This window comes from Capra hircus, chromosome 19 (genome assembly GCF_001704415.2).
Source record: "Capra hircus breed San Clemente chromosome 19, ASM170441v1, whole genome shotgun sequence".
Classification (NCBI taxonomy): domain Eukaryota; kingdom Metazoa; phylum Chordata; class Mammalia; order Artiodactyla; family Bovidae; genus Capra; species Capra hircus.
This window is the reverse complement of record NC_030826.1, coordinates 55,791,786-55,816,947: the sequence shown is the minus strand read 5'-3', so window position 1 is coordinate 55,816,947 and position 25,162 is coordinate 55,791,786. Positions and strand designations below refer to the sequence as shown.

At 58.9% G+C, this 25,162-nt stretch overlaps 1 protein-coding gene across 2 annotated transcripts in view; it reads left to right on the top strand.

The window, feature by feature from the left end:
* The window catches only part of TMEM104 (transmembrane protein 104), a 54,213-nt gene that overhangs the window by 23,355 nt on the left and 5,696 nt on the right, over positions 1-25,162 (top strand). For both annotated transcript variants that reach the window (XM_018063860.1, XM_018063859.1), the window contains exon 9: positions 16,193-16,286. In XM_018063860.1, the coding sequence (XP_017919349.1) occupies positions 16,193-16,286 (94 nt within the window). The remainder of the gene's footprint in view (positions 1-16,192; positions 16,287-25,162) is intronic.

The following is a 25,162-nucleotide window of genomic DNA, read 5'->3' as shown; positions in this document are numbered from 1 at the left end:
GGTAAAGTGTTGATGCCCCAGCGCTTTCAAACCGGCAACCTTGCCTGCAGGCTGGGGAGCATCCTGGGATTCTTTCTGCACAGTGTCTCTGTCTTGGGTAGGGAACAAAGTCAGGATTGAGCATTTCATTCTCCTGCACGGTGAGGAGGAGTCAGGGGCCACTGGTGAATGGCAGGGTCATATGGAAATGAGTCCCGTCCAGGCATCAGACTGTCCCGCGCGTCCTGAATGCAGGACAGACGTGTGTCACTTGTCCCCTCAAGTCAAGGGCACTGCCTGGCTGTCTTGTCCTTGTTCCTGCGGTCCTGTCCAGCCTCACTCGCACCCCACGCCCTGGGCCCCATCAGCGTCAGCCCCTTGAGAGTGTCAGAGGGCAGTCCTGGGGGGCAGTGGGACTCCCCGAGCACTGGGGGCTCCTCGCCGGCGGCAGGAGCGACCTCCACCGCTCACAGGTGGATCGATGCCGCTGGGGTACCAGCCGCCCAGCAGGCCAGGCCGGGCAGAACTGGGCACGCAGATGGCAGAGCGGAGCTCATCCTGGCTGGAGACCCAGCCACAAACTGGTAGCATCAGGCGGGTGGCCCCTTGAAGGCCGCTTTGGACCAGGACAAGGTCACCCTGGCTTGCCTTGAACGCAGGAGCTGGGAGATCCACCTCGAGGGTCCAGGTGACCCAGGAGGGTGGTGCAGCCACCCTCTGCCAGACAGAGGGGCCTCTCCCGCCAGACACCCTCTGCCAGACAGAGGGGTCTCTCCCGCCAGACACCCCTTGAAGAAGCAGGGTGTGTGTTGGGGTCTGCAGGGGGGTGGGGGGTTCTGCCTGCTGGACTCTTCTTCCTGAAGGAGCAGGTCAGTCTGATTCGGACTCTAGATTAGTGCTGAAGGTCCTTCTGGGCCTGAGCTCAGGCAGAGATGAGGGCGCAGATACGAAGGGACCCGCTGACCAGTCCTGGAGCCTAATGTTTGCAGAGGTCAGGGCGGGGCTGCCCAGGATGGGGCCTGCTTAGTGATCCGTGTTGGCACATCCCACCATCTTCCTGCCGCCCCTCAGTCCTTGGTGGCCAGGAGGGCTTCTCCCGTTCGCTCGAATAGCTGGCGCTCCGCACATCTGCCCAAGGACGTCTCCCCGCCCTACCACAGCCTCTGTCTCTGTTATTTCAGCAGCAGTCCCGGTGCCCTGGGGCTATGGCATCTGCTAATAAGTGGGTCACCACTGCCATCGCTTACATGTTTATTCTCACCGGTTCTGGGGCAGGAGGTGGCCTGAAGGCTCCAGGACCAGGGAGGAGGGAAAGTCAGGATGAGACAACAAGTTTCAGCAGCAGCGGTGACTTCATGGGACCTGGGGATTCTCGAGAACCATCCCAGGAGACCAGCCTGCACCCCCAGAGCACAACTCCAATGGAGACAGCATGAGCACTGTGCCTGGATACGCACAGGGTGGGGGACCCAGAAGGAAGCAGGGGCCATCGAGACCAGAGGCGTGGCCCTGGAGGGCGAGCACCATGCTGGCAGGATGAGCCGTCTCCGCGGGGGAGTCAGGGGTTGTGCCACAAATCCAGAGTTGTGCCCTCAGCACAGTAAACAGCCCAGTAGTCCCCTGTTTGGGGACATCACCCTGTCTGAGTCCCATGGATCGGGACTCGGCCCAGCACCAAACCGGAACAAGTTGGGCGAGGTTCCTGGCCACCTGGGGCAAGGAGGGGGTTGCCGACGGGGCCTCACAGGGTCTGGGACATCCGGGCGCCTCCCCTGTAGGAGGGGGACTGTTTGGGGACCTGCCTAGGCTACCAGGGACGCCGTCTCCTTTCCCTTCCTTTTCCTCTCCCAGTGTCCGCACTTCACCCCGTTCTGGAGGCTCCAGGAAGGTCGGTTTGTTTTCATTTTTGTGGCTGCGTCTGGTCTTTTGCCTCCCGCAGCGCATGGACTCTAGTTGTGGCCTGCAGGCTGTCACCCCGAGGCACCTGGGGCCTTAGTTGCCCGACCAAGGGTCACGCCTGTGTCCCCCGCGTTGCAGGGTGGTTTCTTAATCACCGGACCACCAGGGACTTCCCTCCCCTTTTGCCAGTCATGCTGGGCAATCCCCTGCAGGTGCGGCCCATGGAGTAGCTCCCCCAACCCCAGGCCGGGCCCACTGTGACTTGGTGGGGGTCTGTGGTCATCCGCCAGCTCCTCTGGGCCCCCAGGAACACTTGTGTCCCAGGGTGTGGAACGCTCCCCAAGTGCCCAATCTGTGCTTCCAGCCCACGATCCTGGGTCTCTAGGAAGAAAGCATTTCTGCCTCACACCCCAAAACCGCGTGTACACACTCCCCAGACAGACGCTGATGTTGAGCAAATTCTAACTTCAAACAGTGGCCAGCGCTCAGGTTGAAATGACTGACTTTAAAGGATTAGCTTGTCTCTTCTTTTTCAGGGAAATCAATAATACAGGGGCGGGCCTGCATTTTCCTCCCTTCCTTTTCCTGGGGAGCTGCTGCTCCAGCTCATCCAGGGAGCGGCCACGCGTGTTTTATTGTGCTTTCCTCCACCATCCCAGCCCCCGCCCTTTCTAAGTGAAATTCAGATTACACTGCCACTCACTCCTACACCAAGGCTTGTCTCTGGAGCTCCTGCCAGGGCACCCCCAGGGCCCACAGCCGTCACCCCCCATTGGTGCCTGTGCCCAATGCCAGCCCAGCACTGCCCAGCGTTGCTCCAGACCAGCCCTCATGTTTCCGAGGAGACCTGGGTAGCGCCCCTCGCTAGACCACCGCGGGACCCCCCCCCCGCCCCCTCCCCAACCCCCGGCACCCTGCGTCCTTTGGCCCCAGCTTCCTCCAGTGCAGTGAGAAGCTGCTTGTTTTTGTTCTTAATGCGGCTCTCGGGGACATGGGTTCTGTCCGCCGGCGTTAAGCTCGCCATCCATCACGCCCCGCATCCTGCCTCCGTGATGGCTGATGCCTGACCTGCCAGCTTAGAGGACGGAGCTGACTCCCCTGTGCTGCCCGCTCCCAGCTCCCAGTAAAAACATCAGGCGGCGGGAGTCGGGATCACAAGACAGTCCCTTCCGCCCCCTCCTCCAGCCTCAGAAGCTACTCCCCGGGTGAGCTGGGACCCTCTGGCCTTCCTTCCGTCCTGCTGGGTGAAGGAAGCTCGGTTCGAGCTCCCGAGACCCCCTTCTGACAACGACAGCTTCAGTGTCTCTCTGACCCTGTTAGGACGTCTCCCGCTCTGTCACCTGGAAAATAACGAGTGCGTCCTTACAAACAGGACTCGCCCTGGGCGCCGGCCGCGTATACCCCGCGCCTGTGGGAAGCTGTCAGTTTGGCTTGTCTGGTGTCCCGTCCCTTCTCCCTGACCCCGGTTCCGCAGGCCCAGAGAAGGGCAGTGAGAGAGGAAAGTCATCTGTGGGCCACAGCCGGTCGCAGGCTCTGCCGGCAGACTCGGCTTCTAAGCAGCCCCATCGTATGAAACTCCCAACGTAAAAGACAAACTCACAGGGGGTAATTACTTGTTACAGAACAGTTTGTTAATTTACAGAAGGACTCACGGCAGGTTTCTCTTGAGTTCTTGGTTTCCCTAGTGTGTGTAAAACACTGCTCTGTGAAAATTAAGTATTTATAAATAGAACCTTTAGAAGCCCATCTCTTGGGTAAATTCTAGTATCCGCATGTTCGTGTGTAAAGTGTGGGAATCCAGAGCTGGGCTTGTATAGAAACAGGCCAATGTGGATTTGGCGTGGACATCAGAGACAGACAGACAGACACACACACACACACAGCCCCAAGCCAGGAAAGCTTCATGGAGCATATTAAGAATATATCCACGGCCCACGCTCATGCACAGGCCAATTTGGTTGGGAAACTTCCAAATAGGTCTCCGTGGGGAGTGTTCATCCCCGCTGGGGACCTTCTGCACTGTGCTCTTCCTGGACCATTTTTATCCACACTTCACACTGATCTCGGGCACACCCTGAGTGCCAGGCTTCTCTCTTTGTGCTCAATGAGATCAGAGGGTAAGAAACCTGGTTCTCCTTGCTTCACGAGCGCCTCGGGTGGGTCCTGGCCACTGATCCATGTGTGTGTGTGGTGTGTTTTCAGTGAGTCGTCTCAACAAGCTGCTCCAGGGGCTTCTGGAGGGGCTTCTTAACCACTGCTCCTGGCGGTCCAGTGGTTAAGACTCCAAGCTCCTGATGCAGGGGGCCAGGGTTCAACCCCTGGTCAGGGAACTGGGTCCCACATGCATGCTGTACCTAAGAGTTCGCATGTCACATTAAGAGCCAGCACAACCAAATTAATTCATTTTGAAAAAAAGAAGAAGCCGCTCCAGGAAAGCTCCCAAAATACTCCAGCTCTGGTCATCTCCGTATCCCCTCTGCTCCAAAACCTCCCATTTCTGGGCAAACAGCTAAAAAAAAAAGAAAAAGACTCTGTATTCTTTAAGGAGATGTTCTAGCTGTCAATTTCAGATTTCTACTCTCCCTTGCTCTTTTTTTTGGCTTCATTTCCCAAAAAGTCTGGGAATGAACTGTGGTCAAGGAAGCGTAACAGCCTCTCAGGAGTTCTAAGGATAATATGAGTTGTTCTTAAATACTCTGTGCTAACTAGAATCAGAGCTGTATATGCCGAACCATGTTCCTCCTCCTGCTCTGGTCTCTCCGCTGCTTCAGGGCACAGATGAATCCGTAGTCCTTGCAACAGCCCTGCTGACTTGGGAGGCCGTGCCCCTCCCTGAGCAATGTTTTCTCTGTTACAGGGTGTCTATTCTAAGCAGAATCTGCTGTCTTTCTAAACAGTGCCCCAGGGCCCTGGCAGTAATGGTTTAATTAAATAAAGCACTCTTTCTAAAGTAATAACTGCGTTCCTCCGCATGGCTGGTGTCCCAGCCAGTGGTGCTGGCCCTGCAAACCGTGCAGGGACTGACGGTACCTGCGGGCGCGTCCCCCAGCCCGCAGGCCGGCCCCAAGGAGAACGCAGGAGCCAGAGAACCCCAGAGGATGTGCAGGCAGCAGAGAGGGGCCTGGGACTTGGGCGTGATGAGACGGGGCTGAGCAGTTAGGGTGCAGATCAAGGATGACATCTGATTGATTAGCACATGGGTGGGCTGTCTCATGGGTTAGAGTAGACCAAGGCACGTTTCAATAAGGCTCGCAGTGCTGAGAGGGGTGCTGCAGGGGGCGTCGCCGAGCAGATGCTGCGTGAAGGCGGAAAGACAGGTCACAGGGCACTGCAGGGCCTCTGAGTTGAGCTCCAGGAAGAACTTGCAGATTGAGATGTTCTCTGGAAACCTTGACAGGAGGAGGGAGGCAATTGCTGGGTCAGGTTGGGTGCTGATCATGGCTGGAAGCCTCACCAACCCTGCCCCCTTCCCCGACCAAGTTGTGACATCTGAGCAGTTCTGGCAGGAGAACTGCTCACCGCCGTTCAGGAGGCTGCCCTCCACCCCAGGGACAGGTCACCGGCCTCCATGAATGCTGCTCAGCTCCCCCTCTCCCCGGGTCAGGACACGAGTCTCACTCCACTGGGTCTCAGAGCCTGGTTCCAGAACCACTGGCACGTATGAAAAATATAGATTCCTAGGCTTCTCTGGTGGTACAGTGGGTCAGAATCTGCCTGCCGACGCAGGGGATGCGGGTTCAATCCCTAGTCTGGGAAGAGTCCTCATGCCATGGAGTGGCTAAGCCCACAAGCCACAACCGCTGAGCCCGGGAATGGCAACTACTGAAGCCGGTGCCCCTAGAGCCCGTGCTCGGAAAAGAAGAGTTGCCCCGCCGACCGCAACTAGAGAAAGCCTGCAACGAAGGCCCAGTGCAACCAAAAAGAAATTTAATTAAAATGAAAACGTTGCTAGGTGACACCCGAGACCTAATGTAGCAGCACCTCGGACTGCAAGGCCCAGGAATCGGCACTTTGCACCAGTTCCAAGGGTGACTCTGGGTCCTCTCCCCCTTGAGAAACACTGCTGGCCAAGGCCCTCTCTTGCCGACACCCAGCATCCCGGGGAGAGGCCTTGGTCTCCCTTGGATCTTCCTCCCGAGGTTCAGCCAGGGAAGCAGGGGTCAGGGCCCTTCCGAACCGAGCCTCCCCTAGGAACGAACGGGCAGGCGTCACAGGCCTCTGGACTGGTGTCACGAGTCACAGACTGAAGGTGACGCCTCCTCTGTGCTCGGGCGTCAGTAGCGGCAGCACACAGACTCAGTAGTTGCAGGGAGTGGGCCTAGCTGCTCCATGGCACGCGACTCTAACCAGGCAGGGACGCAGCCGCTCCGCTGCCCTCATCAGGCCGCGTTCAGACTCTCGACGTCCCCAAGAGAGGGGGCCCTCCGGCGGTATCCCTCTGCCACCATGGCCAGCAGGGCCCTGCAGGTGGTGCTTCCTCCCGGAGCCACAGTGTGCCAGCCCCATGGAGAGGCCTCTGGGCTCTGACCATCCCCCAGGGAGGAAGCCAGGGGTCTTCAGCCAGATTTCTCATACCCAGCTCGACAGAGCTCCTTGATCGGCCAGCTCCCCTCCCCACGTCCAAGGTTACTGGGCACCCAGCAAAGAGTCCTGCCCTTTCCTGACTGTTTGGAGGTCGGCAGTCTGCAGGGGAGGGGTGGAGCCAGCCGCCCGCGCTTGCTTGCCGCAGGGCTCCCGTGTCCAGGCACCCGACGTCCTCCACTCCAGCCCCCGTGAAGAGCCTGGTTCCCAGCACCCACTCTCCCTGAGCAGAGATTGGGGAGGGGAGTTGCGTGGGGTGCCCGCGCATCCGGCCGAGGTGCCAGCGATGGCTCTGCCACCTCCTGTCCCTTGGGGGACAGGGGTCACAGCAGAAGCAGTCAGATGCCAGCTGGTTCCTGGAGGCACCAACAGCCGTGCAGGTCCTGAGGTCCATGGGGCTCACGGCCCACCCAGCCCAGGGTCGCATGGCTGGGGATGTGGGTGCTTTCTCCCAAGGGAGCCGAGGAACAGGACCGACGGCCCAAAGGGTCCCCATCTTCCGTTAACACAGTCCACAATGCAGAGTGATACACGCTCGCCTGTTACCCTCAAGGCCTCCCGTTCTGAGGACCTGTCAGGCCTAGTAGATCCCAGCCTGGCCCCGACAACTTCCCCAGCCCCAGGATCACATGGCCAGTAACTCCAGCTTCCTCGCATCTGTGAGGCAGCGTGTAATAAGTTGGCCTGGCCCAGGGGTGGGAGGACTGCCAAGTACCCCCTCCTCTCTTGTTCCTTAACATCCAGCAGAAATAGACCAGGACCCAGAGCTGTTTCCAGTTCTTGGCAGACAGATTTCAGTAGCTGAAAAGTGGGACGCGGTGAACCAGGCCCGCGGTGCCTGAGAAGTTCTCTCTGTGCCTCGGTTCGCTGAGCCTGGGGAGTGAGGTTGCTGTCCTCTCCTGCAGCTTTTCAAACCCTGCTGCCCATTAGAAAAACCCTGCCAGCCTCTACAAGACCTGGCGGTGTGTTCCCCAACCAGGGATCGAACCCGCAGTGGGAGCTTGGCGTCTTATCCACTGGACCCCCAGGGAAGTCCCAAGGCCTGTTTTCTTCTTGCCGCAGAGGGTTGCCTGGGAGCCCGCCCCGGGCTCATGTGCCTCCCTGGCTCCACGGAGCTCCCCACCAGGGCCAGCTCAGCGTTTCCCCACGGCTGTCACCGCTCCCAGCTGGACGGGGACATCCCTGCTCTGCCCTCTCTCCTCCAGCCCCGCGGACTCTCAGTTCTAGTGTCTCAAATCCTTTCTGGATCTCATCCCATGAGAACAGGGAGGGCTTCCACCGGGGGATTCAGGGGCGCACCTTGGAGCCCCGGGCGCCTGGACCACTTGTCCACAGAGAGGTGCCCCTCGCCAGCCCTCTCCCTCCTATCCAGCCCGGCCACCTCCCAGCATGAGGCTCGCCCTAAGGTCATAAAGCTTTTCTGTCTTTGACTCTTTCAGCCTGGTTTAAGGTTAACCTGACTGCCATTTCCCTGCTCAGGACCCTTTAGGAATGCTTCTCTCTGTGTGAGGCAGCTCTAAACTCCTCCACGAGATGTGGTCTGCTCTAATCTCCCTTCTGGAACTTTCTCTGTCACCACCACCTCACCTTCACTGGCCACTGACTCCCGCAGACCCTGGGCACTTTTCACAGCTCTGCACCGCTCGTGTGCCTTCCCCTTGCTGCAGAGTCTGATAGGCACTCACTTACTCCAGGCTGATCAGGGGCTCCCCCCACGACACCCCGTGCCGTGGTGTTAATCAGACTATCATCTACGTGTAGTTCTCTGGCCTCACCAGGAGCTCCTCAAGGCCCGGAGCTGCACCTTGTCCAGCTTTGGGTCCAGAGCCAGCGTGAGGCCGGCCACACACAGCGGCGGCAGGCGGGGGGTGGGTTGCTCTGTGAGCGTCTGAGAGGACGACACCCCTCGGGTGGGCGGCCACTGCTCCGGCCTCAAAACCTCCCTGTCCAGCCAGCCCTCCCTTTCCCAGAGACCTGGGCCGTCCTCCGCTCCTCGCTGCCGGGACAGAAGCTGCCCCCCAGAGAGGGCTTAGGGGCCCCCTGTCTTTGAGAGGATGGGCACTGCAGATCAAGGGGAGCAGTCAGAAGCTGTCCAATCGCCAGGAGGCTGGCTCACCGCCCGTGTCTGTCTCTGCCACCCCTTGTCACCTGGAACGTGAGCAGTGGAGTGTTAATGTTAGGACGGGTGCCGGCTGCAAAGTCAGGTCCCTTCCCCCCGCAGGGCCCCCAGCCTTCCACCTGTCTCACCCCACCTCCCTCATCCTCCCATAGCCCCTGACCCTCCACAGCTCCTTGTCATCGTGTCCTCAAAGCCCACCTCGTGCAAGGCCAGGCTCCTCGGTCTTTCACCTGGCAGTGTGGGCGTGCACCACCACCAACCCATCTCTCTTCTCACACTTGTAAGGAGCCAGGCTGTCCTTTATAAACCCCAGGGCTTATCATCATTGAATGAGTGACTGCGTGGGTTTTCCACACTATTTATCTCCCGCTCCAGCACACACACAAACCACAAGGGTTGCGGCTCTGGCATCAAATCCTTGGAACCCTGCCCACCACCGGGTACCATCTGGTTTTATAGCTGAGGAAGAGACAACACAGGCGCACAGGCTTGTCCTCCAATCAGAGGGCGAGGGAGGCGGCAGCCGTGCCAGGCTAATGCCACTGGACCAGCCCAGCCCTCCTGCCCCCGGCCCCCCGGGAGCCAGCCTTGGAGGGGGTGCTGGAGAGACTCTTTCTCTGAGGCATAATCAAGGGAGGGGGTCAAGTGCTCCACGGAGAGAATGGGCCTTGGATACAGACAGCCTGAGCTCTGAGCTCTGGTCTCAGCTGTTTTGGTTGTTATGAGATTGTGGACAAGTTAATTAGTTCCCCTCAACCTCAGTTGTTGTTTTTTTTTTTTTTTTTTTCCCAAAATGACAATAGCCGGCGTGTAGGGTGTCAGGATTAAAAAGCAATCTTACATGGAAGATGTTGTGTTTGGGCGCTCAGTAGGTGCCCGGTAATGTTGGTTCTGGCTTCTCTGCAGGCTCGGGTAAAGAACCCGCCTGCCGATGCAAGAGACGTGGGTCCAAAGGGAGTGATGCCCCAGGGGCCTGGACCAGCCTGTGTCCAGCCCTCCCCTCCCAGATGGCACAGGCGGTCCCAGGAGCCCTGCTGCGTCGGCTCTATCCAGGGCCTCTTGGATGTTCTCTTCCAGGCCCTCTCCCCACCCCAAACCAATGGAACTCACATCCTCGGGGCTTGGACAGCCAGAGTTGAATGCGCGTGCAGGGTTAGGAGCAGCCACCCCTTCATGGCTCCTCCCTGAAATCACTCTCCCAGGCTTCCCCACAGACAAATAGCGTTTTCACCCGTCTTCTAGCAGAGGTGTTTCAGGTACCCCCTCCCTGGCCAGTCTGCATTGCTGCCCAGAAGCTGCCCCCAGAGTTGCATCCTCTTCTGAATTAATCAGGCGTGAGGACAGGTCTTTTCTCCCTGATCCCCAGGTCTGACAGGCGGTCGAGGTCCCCCCGTGTGGGTTTGGGTTCTTGCCTCTGTTCTGTAGTCCAGTGGCTGGTTAAGAACTCCCTGGGGGACCTGTGACTTCCAGCTTCTTGTTGGCTCTGCGCCCTCCTCTCCCCAGCTCTACCTCCTCAGCAGGCACACACTCGCCTTCTGATGGGAGCCGCAGGTGTTAACGTGTCTCAGCTCTTGTTCAGTCCAAATGGGACTAAATTGTTTGACATGAGCCGACTTGGCTTTCTTTTGCAGATGTCGTGAGATGATAGCAGGTTTCTAGAGCTGACTTCTGTGCTCCAGAAGCCTCTTTAGAGTGTCTGGGCCTCAAGTCTCCACTCTTATCTTCAGGCATCACCTGAATCTTTCGTTCTATTCAGCAAGCATCTCCCAGGTACCTTCTGGGTGAGGTTTGGGGGAATCCAGGGAGGGACCCAGGGACCCTAAGCCGTGGCGACTTGCTCTAAGCAGCTCATTCGGGGGTTGGAGAGGCATCTGGCCTCCGTCTGTCTCCATCACCCCTTCTCCAGCAGCTGAACGTATTTGAAGGATCGGTGAGTAAGAGCTTGGCAGCACCCGCGTCGTGGCCGGGCTGGTCGTCTGAAGGCCGGCAGCCTCTCCTGGCAGGGGCTGTTGTTCCCACAGCAGGGCCACCCCCGCCCATCCTCTGCCCTCTGGGGGAGAGTGTCGTTCTGAAACCTCAGCCTCCGTTTCTTGCACGAGTGCTGGTCCACTGCAGCGTCCCAGTGGCCTCCTCTCTGCGGTGCTGCCTCTCCTCGCAGGGTTTTGGCTGATGAGCTGTGCTCAGGCTCCACCAAGCGCCATGCACGGGCCTCTGCTCTCCTTCCCTCACGTTCATTCACTCGATGGGGATGAATGTGAACTCGCCCTGCAGAGTGTTTGGTCTGCAGGTCGTGCAACAGGAACAGTCCTGATCTAATGTTGTGTGGCGGGGGCCCCTCACTTGGCTTCAGTTGTTTCGCGTTCCCTGGTCCCAGCATATTGGGAGGACGGGTGGAGTTCACACCATCCTCCCGCGAGGGTGTGCTGCTCCTTGCTGGAGTGATGCTGCCAGGGCTGATGTTCACTGACCACCTTCTCTGTACAGGCGATGTGCTCTGGGACCTTCACGAGCACTCTGAGGTCTTGCCGTTAGCTGGGACACCCTCAGGACACAGGCCCTCGCCCTGAGCGTGTGGCCTCGAAGCCTCCGGCCCCTACTCTGCCCCTTGCTGCCCTAGGGCACACCTCCTCCTCATGGCCGCGTCATCAGACGTTGTAATTCAAGTTGGGAAGATGTAAACTTCCAAACCAAAACGTTCATAGCCACTTGAGAAATAAAAATAGACTCCTTGAACATGTCTTCACTGCACTTCAAGGACGCGTTGAAAGTTCAGTTCCCATTTAGGGACGGGTTCGTGCTGAGTTGCCATTAATCCCAATTAACTCTTAACCCCTAGCCGCCCAACAAGGGCAGCCCTGTGATCGAGGCATCTGTGTCCTTTGTCACTTGAAATGACCTCCAAGATCAGTCCAGAGGGCTCAGCCGTGCCCTTGGTATGTGTGAACTGGCTCCCTGGGGCCCGGTGTACTGCATAGCCCGCCCAAGGGTCTCTGTGTGTTTAGGTTGATCAGGCAGCATATTACCCTTCACCCTTCCAGAAATTGTTGCTCCATCACCCCTGCTGGATTAACAGAGAAGTCTGAGTGCCCATTCCAGTCCTAGAGCATGGAGGCACCAGGTGGCTCTGCTGGCCTTTCATGTTGAAACTGCAGGGACTTCCCTAGTGGTCCAGTGGTTAAGAATCTGCCTTGCAATGCCGGGGACACAGGTTCAGTCCCTGGCCCGAGAGGATCCCACATGCCCCAGAGCAACTAAACCCATGCCACAATTAAGACCTGAGGCAAATAAATATTTAAACAAAAAAAAACAAAACAGGGAATCTACGAGAATTTAAGTGGTGTGGTACCCACCGTGCGTTTGGTGATTCAGTCAGGAGCCCCCCAGTGAAGATGCAAATGTTTGGCGAAGCTGGCAGGGGAGACTGGCACCTGAGCGGGGCTTGAGAGGTGACAGAGAGAAGGGAGGTAGAGGGGGAAGGGGCAGTCACGAGGGAAGAGGCATGAGGGTGAGAACCAGCTGGAAGTAGGGAGAGGAGATGTTGTGGTGGGGAAGCAGCCTCACACAGCGGGGAGCATGCACATCACAGCGGTCGGGGGTGGGGTGGAAGCAGGGCCAGGAGACGCCCGGTCCCGTCCACTGCTTCCTGGGTCACCCAGCCTCTCCAGACCCTCCGCCCCTCATCAGCAAAGCAAGGCCCCGGCCCCTGCCTGGTGACCGTTCTGCTGCTCGTCTAGCTTTCTAGCTTGTTGCAGGAGGTATAGCTGGTGTAGCGCTACAGATGGCCCTGAAACCGTGAGTGCGTGTCAACCACGAGCAGGTGTGCGTGGGGCTGAGTGTGGGGAGGGGACACGGGTGCCAGCGAGCTCGGGCCCAGGAGGGATCACGACAGGGACACGGGGCTCCAGACGGCTCCCCAGTCCCAACCTGCTGCCAGCCCTCTGCCCTCCTGAGTCCTCTTACTTTACGCATTGTTACCACTGTTACCGCCCCCCCCTAGCCACACACACACCTCTGACTCCTCCCGGGCTCCCTGGGTCCCTTCCAAGACTGTAAAAAAGCACACTTCTGTGGTTTTAAGCCACCAGGTTACAGCAGCTACCAGACATCAGCACAGTGAGGAAAGACTCGGGGGTCGTGGGAGCAGCCGGAGGTGGGTGGCGCCCTTAACCTGCCTTGGGGTGCAGGTGGAGAGGCAGCCGTGTCGAGTGCTGAGACTCCCGGTCAAGTTCGCCGAGTCCCCCCCAGGACACCGTGAGATCCGTGGCCACGTGTGCTGGGGACGTGAGCCGCCTCCTGTCCACCAGGACCCCCCCGGGACTCCGTGCCTTCAGTGGGCGTCTCGACTCAACAGCCGGACGAGAGAGACCCACACACGGCCCCGTCTGCACCCTCCTGGGTCTCAGACTTTGTTCCCGTGACCAGTTCAAAGGTTTCATTTAGAGACCAAAGAATTTGTTCGTTTTGTTTGTCTGTTTTGTTTTGTTTTGTTTTGTTTTGTTTTTAAAGAAACACGTTTGGCCACGGCAGTTGGTGTCTCTGCCTCCTGTAATGAGTCCGGCTCGGAGAGTCCTTGAACAGATCCTGAGCTTGAACTGATCATGGCATTTGGGTGTCTGGAAATGGCTCGGGGAGCCAGCTAATTTATAATGTCACACAGGCTGGACAGGAAAACCCAGGAGGACAGACTGTCTCCTGCCTTTTCATTCCTTCTTTGGGTAAAAAGAGAAAGAAGACGGGCAGTGCCACGCGTGGCTGTTCAGCATCTAGCGGTGAGCTTGGGCCGGCTGGACCCCCGGGACCCTGGGGCCATTCCCCTGCCCAGACCTCGAAGCTGCACCGGGCCGAGCCCACGCACACCGCCGGCCGAGCCCTCTGCCCTTTCCCACTGTGGACGCCGAGTCTGGCTGAACCGGTTTGCAGAGGACACGGGTTCCTTCATTAGCCCCAGCTTGCGCTGTGTCTTGGTTTGGGCTCCCAGTGCGGCGTGAGCTCCGCCCCGCGCAGGGACTGCTGTTTGCCCGTCGGCCCTGCGTCTTCCCGGGCCCTGCGGTCTGCCTGTGGTCCCGACCTGGGGGGATAAAGAAAGCACATTCCAGCTGCTGTCCAGCCACAGATGTCACAGCTGTTGACCCAGTCTCTCCAAAGAACCCTTCACCGCCTGCCCCCAGGCTGGGGACAGACCTGTTGTCACGCAGGTGGACCCCAGAGAGCTAGCGGGGCTGGACCCCCGTTCCCAGCCCAACTCATGCTCCCTGGCACTCAGTGGGCGCCTCACGTACACTCCCGGACTCTGCCCTGGGAGGTGGTCCTGTGTGCTCTGTCCCTTTAAACGAAGGGTCTCTCAGCAGAGTCCTGTCTACAGGGGGGTATGCAATGGGGCCTGTGTGTAAAAGGATGTTGACGTATCTCCCGAGGAGGAGGAGGATGAAGACGGGGTCCCTCCTGCAGAGGAGACCTAGGGCAGCCCACAGCAGCAGAATTCCCCACCTGCCTGCAGGGCGGGTTCTATGATCTCCCTGTTTTTACACAGTAGAACCTTCTAAAACCCAGTCTTTAGGCCTCCAAGATGAGCTCTGATCCCCCACCACAAGCTGCCCACCACGAACATGTCTGGCACCCACAGCCAGAGGTATCGTAGGTCAGAAGCGAAACACCCCAACTCCAGGCCCGGGCACACCACAGTCTAGTTTCAAGCAGCCCAGGGTCATTGGAGTGCATTTATGGCAGGTGGCTTGGTACATGTTTTTTTTCCACGTGATGTGTCCCGCCCCCATCCTTCAAAAGAGAAATTCATCAGTGGAAAGTTCCCCTGAGATGGTAATTTTCCTAAATGACTTGCTAGGCGCTGCAGATGGACTGGCTCAGCTGGCCCAGAGCTGGTGACCCCACACCTCGCTGTGGCCCCGGGCCATGCCTGCCATGCAGGAGACCAGAGTTCGATTCCTGGCTTGGGAAAATCCACTGGAGGAGGGCGTGGCAACCCATATCCTTGCCTGGAGAATCCCACGGACAGAGGAGCCTAGCAGGCTGTAGTCCATGAGGGGGCAAAGAATCGGACACGGCTGGGTGACTGTCACCTCACTGTCCCCAGGCCACAGGGGGACCGGCGAGGACTGCTCAAGAGCCCTTGTCCCTGCCTCCCCCATCACCCCACCTGCTGAAATTGCTGCTTCTTCCAGAGCGGAAGCAGAGCTGGTTGTCTGCCCCCAGAAGGAAGCTCCTTCCAGTAGTCTCCGAGCCCTGGGGGACTGCCAGGAGGCCGTACCCACCCCAGCTAATTAGAGCCCTTGCTTAAGCAGCACTTCAGTCTTTCCTGTCATTCTCGCAGTGATAATGGACTTGGATGAGGGGTCACAGCCTCTCCCACATCCTGCTCCCCTTCCAGGAGGGGCAGGGGTGGAGGGGACAGGCTCACCCCCCACCCCCATCGGGGGAGCCAGGGACTGGCCACCAGGCTAGGCAGCTGGGACACGTTCACCCGGATCCCAGGGCCAGCCCCGACTCCCCCAGAGTGAACCCTGCTCCCCACTTTCGGGCTCGGCACCGCCCGCTGCATCCCTGGCAAGTGGCATCAGCGTTAGCGTGATAAGGTGGCACGCTGTAAATGTTATCTGCTGCCTCCACTGCCGCTTCCGAGTGGCAGGTTGGAAATGGTGCCATCCTCGTAACTCCACCCAGCGGCTTCTAATCGCTCCGCTCTCGGAGCAGCCGGCTTGGCATGGAGAGCCTCCGCTTCCCTCCGTCCCCAGCCCCAGTCTCAGTGGGGCCACGTTTATCCGCCTCCCTGTTCTCTTTTGCAGAGGGGTTCAGTTTCCCCAGATCCCAGTTCTCTAAGGCCGGGTTTGAATTCTCTTCTGTTTTCCCCCTAAGGAAGCACTCGCTCTCCCTGTTCTCCAGAGAGGAAGGGCCACGAGGGGGGCCAGTGCCGGCACCCCCACGGCTACCACCCCCAACACCCGTCCACTCCGGGCTTCCTGCTCTTCCTGGTCCAGGATGTTTCTCTGTGGCTCTGCCCCAGGAGACACTGGCTCTGATTCTTCAGGCTTCACCTTCTCTCAGAATTCAAGAGGTTGCTGATTACCGACATCCTAATTGATCCTGTCCTCTGAACCGTTCAGGATGGTGTCCTTCCCACTGTGCCGGGTCATCGGGGCCCTTGCGTCCCCGCCCCTCTGTCCTTTCTTCCCAGTAAACCGTGAGAACCCGGGATGTACCTGGGGTTTGTTTTGGAGCCTCACCTTCCTAACCAGTGCTCACACTAGCCTGCTGCTGGGCCCGTGACCCCCTCGGTCAGCACTTACTGAGAAGAGAAGCAAGCAGGGCCATGTCCCCAAGAGATCACCTGTGATTTGCCTAGAAAGTCGCCTCAGGACCACAAGTATGAGGCCCAGCAGACACGCACGGGTCTCATTTTCTGCTGCAGCCCTGGTCCTAGGAACTCGCCAGGCGGTGCTCTCTGACCCCAGGGAGCCTCTGCCATTCCCGGCGCACACCTGGGTTCGGAGCAGCCCTGGTGATGGCTGGAGGCTACATGAACAGTGTGCCCTGCCCACACGCACGGGATGCCGCACGCGCCCGGCCTCTGCACCTTCTCACTCTCGTTTTTGTCACCAGGCCGTCTTCACGCTCCTCCTCGGACCCTTCACCTTCTTTGATGTCCAGAAGACCAAGTACCTACAGATCCTCACGTCCCTGATGAGATGGATCGGTGAGTCTGACAAGCATCTCGAGGTCTGCCTCGCTCCCCTCATTCCCAGTCTTTCCGAGACAGCCACGCGGGCTCGCAGCCAGCGCTAGGAGGTAGAAGGGGCTCCCGTGGACTCCTGAGCGCGGGGAGGAGGCAAGCACTCTGTGCCTTTTTACTGGTGGGCAAATTTTGTCCCTAAAAAAGACAAGTCACTTCAAGGTCACGTGGGCAAAGGCAGGGCTCAGCTGAGGACCGCTTGTTCTGACTGTGCTAGGTCCCCATCACCCAGAGGGTGGTGCTCCTAGAGGCCTGGATGGGGCTGGGCCCCTTCAGGGCAGGAGAGCAGCTGCTTTTTGTTCTCACGGACACCCCATGCAGCACAGCCTTAAAACCCAGCGGGCCGTGGTGGCCGCCTCTTGAGTCCCTGGCCACTAGAGCGTAAAAAGACACCACCACAGTACCTTCCAACTGACACTGCAAAGAGCAAGACCCCCACTGAGCTCGGGGGGAGTTGGCGGCTGGGAGTTCATTCACTTCTGACACCGTTCTGCCATCCACCCGGAAGGGCCGGGACCCACCTGGGCCCACGACCAGAGGGTGTGCAGCCACCGTCACCCCCGCCCCCAGCGGGCGCTCTGGGATCAGTCACACACTGGTTTTGGTCTCAAAGCAAAGATGCTGTTGCTGTTCTGGTTGATGGGCCTGGCAGAGGGGTCTCCCCAGCCCCCCAGGATCCCCAGGGGGCATGTATAACATGAGGTCCTGTCTGTGTGTGGTGAGCGGTGCCTGTGTTAGAAGAGAGAGGTTGTAGGAGGCAGAGAGGAGGCTGACAGTAAGTAAAGGGCGGGTATCTGGCACGGACACCAGGTGGCCCCAGGCTCGGGTCAGACCCGGCTCCACCCGCAGAGGCCATGCTGAGCTCCCAGCGCCAGCTGGCCCGGGATCCCTGGGCACCTCCCACAGCCCCTGCCCCTCCCAGTTCTGCTCTTGGGGTCCTCGCCTTCCTCCAGGACGGAGCTCACGGAATGGAGCCCGCGGCTCAGCTGCTTTAGAAAATGGGCTGCTCTTTCCCCCAGCACGGGCCGCTGCGGCCTGCCGTGACCCCGCTCTGTTTCTCCTCCTCCCGGGCGGAGCCTCTCCCTTTAGGGCAGCAAGGGGACTGCAGGGGGCCTCCGCCAGTCTCCACCTGCAGCCCCCAGGCCCTCAGAGGCAGCCCCTGGCAGGGTGGCAGGGCGAGGTGGCCGTGGCCTTGTGAGAGGGCGCGAGGCAGTGACCTGGCTGTCGCTGCGAGGCCCTTGCCCGTCTTCTCCCTCTGATCCGAGAGGTAATCAATCGGCCGCAGCCTCTCCGCCAACCGTGGGTGACAGCTCGGGCCTGTTGTTTGTCTCCCTGAGAGAGTCAGGCCTCTGGGCTCGAAAAGGAAAGCCATCTCTGACACGAAGCCCTCTTGGGTGGAAGCCCAACCACCCAGTGATGTCAGCCCTCTAACAGGTAGCTGAGCCTGGGGTTCAGTTCCCGCTGGAGCCACCCAGTCATTTTCCTTTGCAGACCTGCTTGAAGGGGTCTCCCCGGTCCTGATCCCAGAGCACAGGACAGAGCAGGATGGGGGGGCGGGCAGGGAGCAGAAATCGTTTACCCGGGGAACCGCCAGGCAACGCCGCCGTGGGAGGGAGCAAGTCACCCCTGCCCGTGGGATATCGCAGTGGGTGAAGGGCATCTCACTTCTGGCCCAAAATGACCCCAGGTGATTTTTCTAGAACTCCTGCAGAGGCAGTGAGCACCCTGGCCCTGTTTGTCCTCTCGAGTGTGTGCCAAGTTGTCAGTTTGCGATGAGCCCCCTCTTCATTTTGCTGCTGAACGGCAGCTCTGTGGCCATGTCCCCCCTGCCTTCCCACTTCCTGCCCACCGTGTCTCTCCCCACCACCCAGATTAGGGCCCAGGATGTCCGGGGGAGCCAAGCGGGGAGGGGAGATAGGGTGGCAATCAGCTAACTTGGGTTCTTGGAAGGCACAGGGAAGAAGGAACACCGAAGGGACTGGAAAATCATAAATAGATGTGCTGAGCCGGAAGCTTTCTCATGCGTAATTAGGAGTTTGTTCTGCCATCTGTTGAGGCCAGGGCAGACTGCAGGGACCCTGTCTGAGCATACCCATCCCCCCCAACCCCCTCCCCCACCCAGAGCTCCAGACAGGCTGAGAAGCCTGCGGGCCAGTCCCTCCGACAGAAGCCCCTGGTTGCGATCTAAAGGGCTGATGGCCTTTGCAAATAGCCACATGTCAGGAAAACGTCAGAACATATCTGACAAGCGCCACCATCGATTTCTTTTGCTGCTCAAATAAGTTCTGGGGAGCCCGGGTGGCTGAGTTTGGGAGACCTGGAAGATACAATGAGACCATGTAGAAAGCGCTGTCTGCACAGCGCTCCAGCGTCCAGACACCAGCCCTGTGCGCACCCTCACTGTGGTCATCTCTGGCCACTATGTCCCAGGAGCGGCCCCAGAGTGAACCTCTCTTGGGGCTGGCCAGGAGGTCAGGAACGTGGCCCAAACTGCCCCGAAAGAGCTGTGTCCCTGGGTATCCCTGCCGAGATCTGGGAGCGTTGCCGGCTGCCGCTGTCCGGCCTCCCCGTCCCGCCCCCCACCCAGTGCTGGGCCCCAGGCCCATCAGATGGGATGCCTCCCTGCTCTTCACCATCACCCCCACGTCTTCAAGGAAAGCCCGAGCCTCCCAGTAATGAGACTCAGGCCGGCCTCGCAGAGAGGCTGGGCTTCCTCCTAACTCCTAGTTCTCACCGTCAGCCACGCATCCACCAGGGACACTTAGGGGACGCAGACGACAGTGCTGTCCTTCAGGCCCACAGTCCCAGCAGCTGTGACCCCAGGGCTGGAGCCTTCAGCTACTTAACCGACCACTGTGGACCGTGGTCCCTGGGCCACCCGGGGCAGGGGGGCAGGGGGGCAGCTCTTAGGCTGGAAGGGGCCACAGCGGCAGCATCCCTTCACCCCCGTTATTCCCCCCCAACGCCCCACCCCCAGCAGACGCCTCCCGCTCAGGGACACAGCTGGCTCGGCTCGGGGCGCCCCGTTCAGTGTTATTAAAAAACCGCTTCTCTCTAATAAAGGCATCTCCGGCGCAGCAGCCCTCCTCGGGCTGGGCTGTCGGGGACCCACAGGGCTGCCTTCCCTCTGATCGTGTATTCAGAGCAGCACCACGCGCGTTATTCCCGTCTCTGTGCTCCCCTCAAAGTGGGTCAGGCACCATCCCCCTCAGCGGTCTGTGCATACGCTGGAGCCGCGTGGATTTCCTCGGCCCCCGCACGTCCCACCTCCCCCGGCAGGTGCCCCAGATTTGTCCTTCAGGCCGAGCCAGCAGGAAGAGGTGGGGCCCAGGGCTGGTGGCCCGAGTAGCAGAAGGTCCCCGGGAGGGGACGTCACCCGGGAACACGAGGGCTCCAATTTTGCCCATCCCCAGAATTATCTGTGGCCGAGTGGCCAACTCCCCCCGTGGATCCATGACTGATCTCAGCTGAGTGTCTCCTGCTGGGACTGCTCTGATCCGTCACCACCAGCAGCCCGGGGTCATCCATGCCTGGGCCATCTGTTCCCCACATCCTGTTGGCTCGACAGGCCAGCTCAGTGTTTGAATTCCTTCACAGCCACTCAGCACTGCCCCCTCACGCAACTGGTGCTTCTCGGAAGGCCAGGAAGGCCCCCCCCCCCCCCCGCCGCAAATGAAAGTAGCACATGGACCCCCACCTGCCCTCCCAGCCAGGCTTTGTCCCGAGCCTTTGCCGCTGCCCCCACCCTGACATCCCCCACCTCGGCCACTGTCCAGGGTTCTCCTTGTGTCCAGCTTTCACTGGTTATGCAGCCAGCGGAGGGGATCCAGGAAAACCTTTCTATGTATGTTTCACTCTGGTCTTAATTTTATTCTTGGTTTTCCAAAAGTTTTCTCTGCAGATGCAGAGGTTAGTTGAAAGAAGAACTGGAGGATGCTGTCTTAAGGCTCTTAAGGTAGAGAAGACCTTAATTAAAGCTTGCTGAAGGGCCAGCCACATGTCACCAAATGACCCCTTTCATTAGCGGCAGGGCTGACCTCAGAGCCCGGCTTGGCTCCAAGCAGAGACCCTGACTGGCTCTCCCCTCTGAGCGGCCTCTGCGTGTGGCCGACACTTGTGCTGACCTGGCCTTCAGGCAGGGACTCCTGCTCATGCAGGAGGTCGGCAGGCCAGCTGCCTGGACTCAAGCAGAGAGAGGGGGATGAGGCCCAGACAGGTGAGGTGCCCGACAGACCAGGGTTACGGGCACGACTCTGCTCAGAACCGGGCTGCCCACGAGCCAGGGTGAACCCCAGCCAGGCAGCCAGGTTGGGCATCCATATCGGAGGAGCTGTGGCCCTGGGCAGCCCCGGAATCTGCCTTCAGACCCTGGGGAGCCCCACGCCTCCCCTCTTTCTGGCCTTCCTGGTTTCTCTCTGCATCCAGCCACTGCTCTTCAGCTGCCTTAGTGAGCTCAGGCTGTCATAACGATACCGTGAACCGGTGGCTTAAACAGCAGAGGTCTGTCTTCTCAGTTCTGGAGGCTGGATGCGCAGGATCAAGGAGCCTACTAGGGCTGGTTCCTGGTGAGACCTCCCTCCCTGGCTTGTAGGTGACCGCCTGCTCACCATGCCATCACGTGGCTTTTCCTCTGTGTGTGCAGACAGCATGGGCTCTGTCTCCCCTTTCTCCTTTTATAAGAGCACGTGGGAGTTCCCTGGTGGTCCAGTGGCTAAGAGTCTGCCTTGCAGTGCAGGGGACATGGGTTCGATCCCTGGTCTGGGAACGTCCCACATGCCACGGGGCAGCTTAAGCCCACGTGCCCTAGAGCTGGTGCTCCAGAACAAGAGAAGCCCGAGCACCACAGCAAAGAGTAGCCCCGACTCGTCCCAACTAGAGAAAGCCCACGTGCAGTGATGAAGACCCAGAGCAGCCAAAAATAACTAAATAAAAATTTTTTAATTTATTTTTAAAAAAGAGCACATATCCCATCAGATTAGGGTCCGCCCTTCTGATCGCATTTGACCTGTAACAGCTCTTTAACGGCCCCGTCCCCAGCTGCACTAGCAGGCGGATTCTTCCCAGCACCCCCTGGGAAGCACGCAGTCACCCCAGGTGCGGTCACATCAGGGGTTAGGGCTTAGACACCCGAGAGGGGGAAGGAGCAAGAAGAGAAGGTTTAGAAAGGACTGAGCCGCCTTCGGGAAAAGTGACGGTGTGGAAGAGTTATGTTTCTGATCTCGCCAAAGGAGATTAGTCCGCCCGCCAGCCAGAGGCCCCTGGGCTGTGCTCTCTCAGCGATTACAAACAGGAGCCAGCTCCCCAGCCGCCACTTGCCGTGCCTTGAGGGCGTGGAAAGTCGAAGGATGAAAAGGCCAGAGCTCTTGATTTCATACTTAAGGCTTGATTGCTTCAGAGACTCAAATACCTGCCCTTGATCAACAACTCGCTCCTCCTGACACACTTGAGGCTCTGCCCTGAGTCCTTCTGGAGCAGAACCTCCGTCCCCTAAGTTGATTACTCAAACACCCTCCTCTCCTGCCTCTGAGATGATAATGATGCCCGCCAAGCTGGAAACCTCAGGGGCTGATCCAGCAGGGGAAGGCAGTCAGATCTAAAGTCCCTTCCTTCATCGCAACGCAGGGGACTTGTGCGAGTTACACAGGCAAGGCCGGAGATCACAGAATGTCTTGTGAACCTGGCACAAAATCTGACCCAGGGCCACGGTGCTCCTGGAGCCGAGTGCATCTGCTCAGGGGCTTCCCTCCTCCCCCGAGGGCGCCCCTCCCCGCCAGAGAGCGTGTCTCCTTGTGTCCTGTCCCCTCTTGGTGTGAAAGGAGCCTCTGCCCCGACCACAGCCTGAGCTCAAGTGGGAGGGCAATGACCGGAAGGATGGGCTCACATGGGTGCAGAAGAGTCCATACAGTTCCCTTCCAGTTCCCACCCAGCCCCGTACAGAGAGCACACGCCGAGTCCCCATGGCCAACCGGGTGTTGGGGGCAGCTTGGCCTCGTATGAGCTTCAGCGGAGCAGAAAGAGGTGGCTCTGGTCCACAGAGCAAGTGTGAGCAGCCTGCCCCGGGTCCTCCTCAGCCCCCAGAGATTAGCTGACACCTGGGCCAGAGACCCTCAGCAGGAAAGGGTCATGACTGTGACTCGACCTGAGTGGGGTCATGGGTTGACCCCAGGACCCTCCTTGTGCAGAAGGAGAATTAGGTGAGGACTTAGGGTTTATAGGTTTTCCTGCTGACCTGGGCTATCAGGATAGGAAATAAGGTTCCTGTGATGATAAAAGGGACGGACATGTTTTTGAGTGATTGCTGTGGGACAGATCCTGCGCTGTGCTTACTCAATTCAGTTCAGTCGCTCACTCGTGTCTGACTCTTTGCAACCCCATGGACTTCAGTACACGAGGCTTCCCTGTCCATCACCAACTCCCAAAGCTTGCTCAAACTCATGTCCATCGAGTCAGTGATGCCATCCAACCATCTCATCCTCTGTTATCCCCTTCTCCCGCCTTCAATCTTTCCCAGCATCAGGGTCTTTTCCAACGAGTCAGCCCTTCGAATCAGGTGGCCGAAGTATTGGAGTTTCACCTTCAGCATCAGTCCATCCAAAGAATATTCAGGACTGATTTCCTTTAGGATGGACTGGTTGGATCTCCTTGCAGTCCAAGGGGCTCTCAAGAGTCTTCTCCAACACCACACTTTAAAAACATCAATTCTTCTTCACTCAGCTTTCTTTGTAGTCCAGCTCTCACATCCATACATGACTACTGGAAAAACTGTAGCTTTGACTAGACGGACCTTTGTCACCTTTTTAAATAACATCTTATTCCATGTCCCCACCCCCACGAGCATCTCCCTTTTTTAAAGGTGATGAAACAGAGGCACTAAGAAGCAAAGTGACCACTGCAGGCTCACCCAGTTCAGGACAGGGCCAGGAGTTGAGCCCAGTGCAACTCGAGGACTTTCGCTCGTTCAGAAGGAAAGCAGCAGCCTCCTCCCCCCTTCTCTCTCTCCTGTTCTCTCCGAGGGGTTAGAGCTTTGCAGGCTGAGCTGCCACCCTGACCTGCGTGTCCTGGGAACCTGCCCAGTGGCTCTCTGTTCCTAGCCAGTCCTATTTTATAAGGAACAATTGCCCAGCCACTTGTTCCTGCTTTTAGGGCCAAGAAACTGCCTGATCTTCAGTGTTCTCACATCAGGCTGACATTACCCCATCAGATCCTCCCAGGCCTCCTGAATCTCAGGGTTGGGGGCTGGGGGCAGCCCAGCGTGATGACTCAACCTCCAAGGGCACTGGGGGTTGAAGGAGGAAGCTGGAATCTCTCCGGGACCTAGCTCCCCACCTGGAGCGCCAGTGCCCGAGCTGAGATGGGCACCCAGGGCCATTCATAATCATCAGCCATGGCACACTGGTTCCCCGCTTGGAGAGGAGGGCACTGTCCCCCTGACAGCCCCCTTGACGGATGGCCTGCGCCTCACACGTGAGGGAACAGGGCCACTCGCGGGGCTCCGAGAGCAGCAGGGTGTGTGTGGGGGGAGCATCTGGGGCCAGGCCCAGAGCTCAGGGAGGGAGGTGGCACCTCCCAGGCAATGCACGGCACAGCGCTGGCCGCGGGGCAGGGGCTGGGCTGCTGGCACGGCCCCCACCCGGGGCACCACCGGAAGGACTCCATCAGCTTCACCCTTGGCTCTCCGTCGTGGCTCCTTGTGTTTGTGTGCTCCGGGGCCCTTGGGGATCAAGGATGAGGGACCTGGTCTTAGTGGACAGGTATCCCCTCTCCTCCCGTGACAGCTGTGTTCCTCCCAGGGCCCGCAGAGGAGACAGCAGGGGTCAGGGCTGGGCTTGGGCCGCTGGGCAGAGTCCTCCCACCTTCCAGAGGAGCTCTGTTCTAGCTCAGACTTCTACCAAAACATGCCTCTGACTCAGTGACCCGGGACCAGAGGCCACTTCCGGAACGCCCCCAGCACCACCCAGCAGTGCGTCCCTTCCCCTCTGCAGAGCAGGCCACCCAGGTGGTCACAGCCCCGGGCAAATGAGAGCTTGCTTCTCCTTGGGCTTTTTAAAGACAACCCAGTTTCACACCTCAGTCCTGTGTCTCTTAAGTGTCATGTGCAAATCAGGGCAGGTGACCAAGGGGGGTTTCTCGTCAGAGCACCCTAGGGGCCTCGCTGATGACTTGTTAACTATCATGAGCCTGCATCTTGGTATAAGAGTTTACTTTGACCCCCATACTTGAGGCCTCTGATGTCCCCAGGACGGAAAGGTGGCAATGACATGACCCCACTGACCTGAGGCTGCCAACTGGACGTGCCTGAGCCACTTTCAACCTGACCTCCTCAGAAAAGGAATCAGGGAGATGTCTCCTCCAAGCTGTCTGCTCAGGGCTCAGGATCTGTACAGATTAGGACCTGCCTTCCGCTCCTGTCTGTCTCCCTGCCTTGTCTCTCTCCCTCTCCCTGTCCCTCCCTCCCGAGGCAGTGCAGGAACAGCTCAAGGTGGATCAATACTCTGAGGGTGGAACAGGGCATGGCGGCAAGTGCCGTCCAGGGGCCCTGACCCCGTCCCGCCCCCTTCGGGCTGACCCTCCCCTCCTGCACCATGACAGGGCAGCCCCACTGGTTCTTCTGAAGCGACTCTGGCGCCTGGCTCCCCTCTGTGAGCCCCAGGTGGTGGTCTGTCCTGGCTTGGACCTCCTGAGACTGGGCTCTCCCCATATCCCCACCGTAGCTCACGTAGTGGTCCTTTCTTTCATAGTCATTTCTCCCCTGTAAGTTCCACCTGGTGGGCCCCTGGACTGTAGGCCCTAGAAGGACTAGGTCTGTTCCTGTTGGCTCAGGACACCATCCGCAGATGCCC